The 6,291-nt window shown below is 37.8% G+C and overlaps 1 protein-coding gene and 1 long non-coding RNA gene across 3 annotated transcripts in view; both read left to right on the forward strand.

Annotated features, from left to right (window-relative positions):
• LOC136025677 (DNA-directed RNA polymerase III subunit RPC5-like) overlaps window positions 1-5,058 on the forward strand; it is a 16,426-nt gene extending 11,368 nt beyond the window's left edge. For both annotated transcript variants that reach the window (XM_065701654.1, XM_065701655.1), the window contains exons 5-6: window positions 1-53; window positions 4,449-5,058. The exon at window positions 1-53 is cut by the window's left edge and continues 111 nt beyond it. In XM_065701654.1, the coding sequence (XP_065557726.1) occupies window positions 1-53; window positions 4,449-4,602 (207 nt within the window). In that variant the 3' untranslated portion in view covers window positions 4,603-5,058. The remainder of the gene's footprint in view (window positions 54-4,448) is intronic.
• LOC136026645 (uncharacterized) overlaps window positions 1-6,291 on the forward strand; it is a 580,251-nt gene that overhangs the window by 322,010 nt on the left and 251,950 nt on the right. The window lies entirely within an intron of this gene.

The following is a 6,291-nucleotide window of genomic DNA, read 5'->3' on the forward strand; positions in this document are numbered from 1 at the left end:
TGTAAGAACATGTGGGAATTCAGCTTACCAACTGACACGGAATTCATTAGAAGGTATGCCACAGTTTTTTTTTTTTTTTTTTCAAAAAACCGCCTTTATGGACAAAGGACATCAAAACACTTTCCCACTGGGTGGAAACCGATTTTCTAAGGTTTTCCTTTCGGTTGTTTCAAAACCATGCAGTTTTTGGACAGTAGATTTTTCTGCTAGTGCTGCCACGCAAAACAGCCAGAATAAACGAGTGAACATAAGTAGCTAAATTTGCCAACATTTTTCGCTCTTAAAATTAAAACATTGATAGTTTGTTGATTACAGAGACATCTAGACCTTCAGAGGGAAGATATACCTCCTTCTTGAGGTGTTTGGTGCCATCTGTTTTAAAATTTCTTTTGGCTCATTCTTCGCCCATTTTTCTTTTTTTTTTTTTAGTTTGGCGTCCGCTACTGCCAAAAATTTCATAACTGCATATTGAGGTCTTTCTCTGGAATTGAATACTCAATTTCCTAATGTTTTTAGATATATATGCTGTGTAATTCCTTGTAACCTAAACACCTTAACCTACAAAAAAAAAAAAAAAAAAACGCGAAATAGAAGAGAAAACTTAGGTACTGGCAAAAAAAAGAAAGCGTGCAAGAATACTAACGTTGCCTATTATACTTAATTAAACTCTTAGGTGTAAAATAATGGTTGTACTAGTATAATCGTACACGATTTAGTGCTAACAATATAAACAACAATTGAAGGAGTCAAGTTTTAAAGCTTGACTAGCAGAAGTATATTGAATAATGTTTATTGATTTTACCGTTTTGTCTTTAATACTATACTATGTATTTATCAATTAGTTATTCGATTAATTAGTTATTTAATTGTTTTAACAAACATTAATTTCTTATCATGTAATTCAAAATGATATGGATAAATCAATATTTCTTATAATTACTACTACTACTCCTAACAACTCACCAAAGCACCAAGCCACCTGAGGTCAACACAGCTACGTACGCTCCTCCTCCATCCCAATCTATTCAAAGCCTCCCTCTTTACACCTTCCCAGGAAATTCCTATTCCTTTAAATCTTTCTTTATGGCATCCTCCCAAACCATACGAGGACGACATACTTTCCGTTTAGCCATAGACGGTAGGCCGAAAATGACAATCTTCGGCAATCTGTCATCCTTCATTCGCTGAACGTGCCCTGGGCATCTCACCCTTTCTTTCATAATAGCCCTTGAAAGCGGAATTGAACCTTGTTTTTGTAGAGCCTATAGTTTGAAATACAGTCAGTCAGCCGGGCACCCAGAACAATCTGTAGGCAGCCCATGCTTCGGAGCCATATTTGACCACTGTAATCACAACACCTTCCAATATTCTAATCTTGGTTTGCAGACTTATCTTCCTATTCCTCCAAGCCCTTTTTACTGTGAAAAAACACCCTGGGCCTCGGCTATTCTACTTTTAACATCTTCACTGCTCCCACCGTCTTTGCTAATAATACTACCAAGGCAAGTTAAGCTGTCCACCTGATCAATCTTTTCGTTATCCAACGCCACCTTTTCATCTTCACTTATTCCTAGCCTTAGTGACTTAGTCTTCTTAACATTAATTTTCAAACTGAATCTAGCACAGGATGCTTAAATCATTAGCATAATCTAAGACCGTGAAAGTTTTCCTCTCCATATGATTCCGTTGTCTCCCACTGCCTTTCCTGTGCTCCTTAAGACAAAGTCGATCAAAATGATCCATATAAAGGGGGATGCAACTAATGCCAGAATTGCCTCTCACTCAATTGGACTATCTGCCTTGGCTTTTTCTTCAGTTACCCAAGATTTGATGCCCACAACTATTCGATTTTAATTCAAAAATCAACGGACTCGTTCGAGGCCTCACAGTTGGGTCATTTACCCTAGTACCTATTTACGGCACTCCTATTTACCCTAGTACCTCGTATTGATCCTGCTAGTCTTCAGTTTACTATAACATAATCAATAAGGTTTGCTGTCTTACCATCACGTGAATACCATGTCAACCTATGGGCCATTTTGTGACCGATCACCGTATTTAAATAACCAATACGTTTGTAATAATAATATTTGTATCGTTTTATGACAGTATAAATTGTTGTACTCACAAAATTGCAACAGTCAGTAGCCATTACTGTTTTCTTGTCCTACACCAAATTTACGTAGGCTAGGATACTATCTATCCCTGTTTCTACCGAGCTGGGCATTAAAATTTCCTAGTTAAAAAACCATATTTCTACCAGGGACCCTGTCTATTTGCTCCTGTAACTGTAAGTAAAATTCAGAGTCACTAGTATTTCCGTCAGTCGGTTCAACAGGGGCATGTACTACTATATCTGATACCCTGAACTTTATAGTCATAAAATGAGCAATTAGTATTCTGTTGTATTACCTTCTCAGCCTAAAAAAGACTTAGCAGCTTCCTTATTCATCATGAGCCCTACTCCCTTTCTATGTAGCACATCCTTCCTGCCTGAGTAAACAAATTCTATGTCACCTAATTTTATGCTTCTTACCCCTGGAATATGAGTTTCTGAAATTTCTAATACGTCCTTTTCGAATCCTCTGAATTCGTCGGTCAAAATTTCGATACGATAGTCACTTTTTAACGTCGTAGCATTCCATGTTCTTTAAATCATTGAAATTAGTTTGGTATCAGGAAGAGCAATGATCCTGGATACCACTGCAGGAGGGGGAACAACATAACTTCTCAAGTCTACACCGAAGCACTTAAGCCGGCTTAGAACCGGACGGCAACTGGCTTAGAACCGGAGGCTTTGTGTAATCAGGACGGGGATCAATACATGGTTTTCAGCACTTGGCGATGCTCTTCTATCAACAGTCGAAATCCTGCACAGACAGTCCCAAGACTATTACCTCCGACTCATTATATGTTCATGTCTACTAATATTACGCTACTACGGAGAGGCAGCCCATAGTAGGTAAATTAGTTAGGAAGAGGGTTTTTTCAGCGTTAAAACGCCCGTCAAAACAGACTAAGCCCAAAAGAATTTTCCGTTAATCTGAATCCCGTGCGAATGCTGTGTCGTTTACAAGGGTATAATTTACTCGACGGGCGCCGCTCCTTAAGTGGGAATAGAGTGGACTGCAAGGTGTCCAGTCCTGCAGGTACCCCGAAAGGGTCGAGACGGCCCTTGCAGAGGCCGTTGTTCATAGATCTAGATCTTACGCCCTGCCGCAGTTGTCCTCCTATAGAGGATCCTCTCACGATGGTGTTCTGCGTCACCATGCAATTTGACCCATTACTGGGAGAAGGTTTGTAACTTATGGAACGTGTGGACACGCCGGTGGGCCCTGTTGAGCGTACATTTGAGGGGCCTTCTTCCTCCTCCATCCGTATTTATGACCCTGGGTGAGTGTACCCCACTTTCTATTATGGACCCACAGGGAAAAGGTCCCCCTTTGTCCGTACCTCCTATGAAGGTACCCTGCATATCTTAGGGCATTCCTCTATTGCCACCTGTGGACATGCAACAGATATCGTCTTCAGTATAAATGACGTTGATGAGTTTTAAGATTCCTTAGGAAGTCACTATATTTCCCCAATCCATTCGCTTATACAAAGATATCAAGAAAATGGGCGTGTTCCTTTTTATTATGGTACGGAACTGATCTTCTCGTTCTCTTTCCTCTAATTCCTCTAGTCTTTCCTGTTATCTGCCATCTTTCAAGTATTTAGATTTTGGCCCTTTTTTGTCGATTTTTGTTTGTTTGTTAGTCTTTCGGTATCATTTTTTTGATCATTTATTCTTTTCCCGAGGTGTTGATTGAGTGTAATAAATTTTTTTTTACTTTTTAAAAAATTTGGCATTATTTGATTCGTCTTTAACATAGTTTGTTTTGACATGCTTTGAGTTTTTCTTCTTTTTTGGTTTGTATTGGATCATATTAATGACACTTCTTAACTACAAGGTTCCTTGCGTCAGCCCTGCAGTGCGTTTCTACAGCCGGGTTCGATATCTTGGACCCATATTGCCAATTTGAGTTTTGTTTTGCTATGCATGACAGACAAATTTGAAACCCTAATGCTACGTTTTATGGACTGTCACTTTTCTTAAATTACTGTAGGTTCAACAGAACCAATATTACGTGGTTTAGATCAACGTTAAGTTTATAAATGATTGTCTGTTCCACAGATATTGTTGATGCTTAGAATAAATTTAATCATCAATTTACATAGCTGCAGGAAAAATTGCAAGAAGCTTGCGTAATTGCCAAGTTAAATCTGACTTTTAAACTCAATAAATTGGTGGACGAAACTACTGGAACTGCTCAGTTGGGAAACTAAATTGCCACAACATGCGAATAATGCTTCTGTGCAAACATTTGTGTTAACCCGCTTCTATGCTACTTTACTTCTTTTTTTTTGCATTGGCCTTTATTATTTACATATATAATGTATTTTAGGCAACATGAAGACGTGAAGAAGCAGAACTTTTTGTGGAACAAGGAACGTGAAACCTACGAGAAGGAAAAATATAAAATACCCTCAAAAGCGCTCGAAATTCCTGAAAGAAAACGTAGCTCCTCGTCTAGAATGTCTTCATCGGAAGCAGTGTGAATCTGGTTTTATTCAATTTTTTGTTGCGTCTTATTTGCGTCTTGTATCTTTGGCCAAATGTGAAGAAAATAAAATTGACAATTTAGAAATTTAGAAGACAAAAACATGTGTTTTATTTATTCACATGATAAAAATTCTCTCAAGTCAGATGGAAACGATATAACAAATTGATTCAAACATAAGAAAAAATTGTTTACAATAATTAAATCTTCCCATTCCTTGCGACAAGCGGGATTGAACCTGAAGCCCATGAGGAGCTGTGGCCTCTTCACTGCGCTATCACAAGGTACCTCAAATGTTAATTTTTAAACTAAGCTATTCACTTACTTTTAATAAAAAAAAAATTATAAAGGATGATGTATACTTGTTTTAAGTTATGTAGCAATGTATTTCAGAGACTCCCTTTTTTAGATATTAATTTGTTGTCACTTTCATGGAATAAACATACTTTTTTAACTGCTATATTTATGGGGCCAGATATTTTGAGTACCTGATATGTCTTACTCTATTGCAGGGTTGTAAATATGTATGGATACATAATGAACTGAAAAATAATTGACGATCAAAAATTTTAACGAAAAAAGAGTAGACAAAAATTAGTAATTAGTAGACAAGTAGAAAAAAAGCTGTTCACGTCTGTGATTAAGCTGTTCAAGTATATTACAAAGTCTATGTAACATTAGAGAAAATACCCTTTCTGGGTCTGGCCTACTAACAAACTGGCATTATTTGCCATAATGAACAAACTGGTTATGATAAATAATAGCAAAAAATTAAAACCAGCCAAATCAATAAACTTTTGGGTAAGTTATGTTATAGAAAATAAGTTTGATGGAAAAAAGAACCATTTAATTCCCTTTCCAATGTTCTTTCTAAATGCAATAGTCAATGTTGTTCCAATTCGCATCCTCTAGCAGGTCTAGATATAACCCTAAACTATGTAGAAACGTTTTTTGATATTGGAGGTAAGTAATATTTTAAGTTGATTTCAGTAACAGAGTAACACCAATTTAGTGCCTCTTCTTAAGGAAAAACAATAATAATAAAAAACAACCGTTCTATTTGATTGCCCAGTTGATGCAGTTCCTAAATAAAAGGACTATTACCAACACCTCCTCCCCCACCCCCTAATGTTGCCAAGCTATATACAGAACTATACGTAAGCACAATAGTAAAGAAAATTTCAAATTCAGTGATAAAGCTTAAATCTTAGCCACCGAATGGTAGCTCAACTGTCGTTCTGTGCTGTAACATCCAACTCCGCACGATTCGCTTTCTTGTATTCAGCAGGTTACAAGCGTCAGCTCTCCATGGTGTCCAGCAGCTTTGTCATAAGGGTTTCCCGAGAGTCCCTATCCTTATAAGCAGTGCAATCAAGTCAAGACAAGACTTGTCTTATCTCCTTCCATACCTCCTGAATTCACGGAGGGGTTCCAGATCGGTTTCAACGTGACCCATACATGTTTTTTGCCGCCTCGCACCCGCTTTGTTCCTTCCCTCGAAAAGGGGAACATACTAAGTGGCTTTGTGGATAATTCCAAGTCGTCTCAGGGCGTGGCTGAACCACTAGAGTCGTCTTTGCTCGATTTTTAATTAGGATTTTTTACGATTTTCCTCAGATATTTGTATAAAATACACTTAGAGCATGAATGCCGCTTGCTTTCACAGCCCACGTCTCGTAGCCGCATA

Source organism: Artemia franciscana, chromosome 4 (genome assembly GCF_032884065.1).
Source record: "Artemia franciscana chromosome 4, ASM3288406v1, whole genome shotgun sequence".
In the NCBI taxonomy this organism is placed as follows: Eukaryota; Metazoa; Arthropoda; class Branchiopoda; order Anostraca; family Artemiidae; genus Artemia; species Artemia franciscana.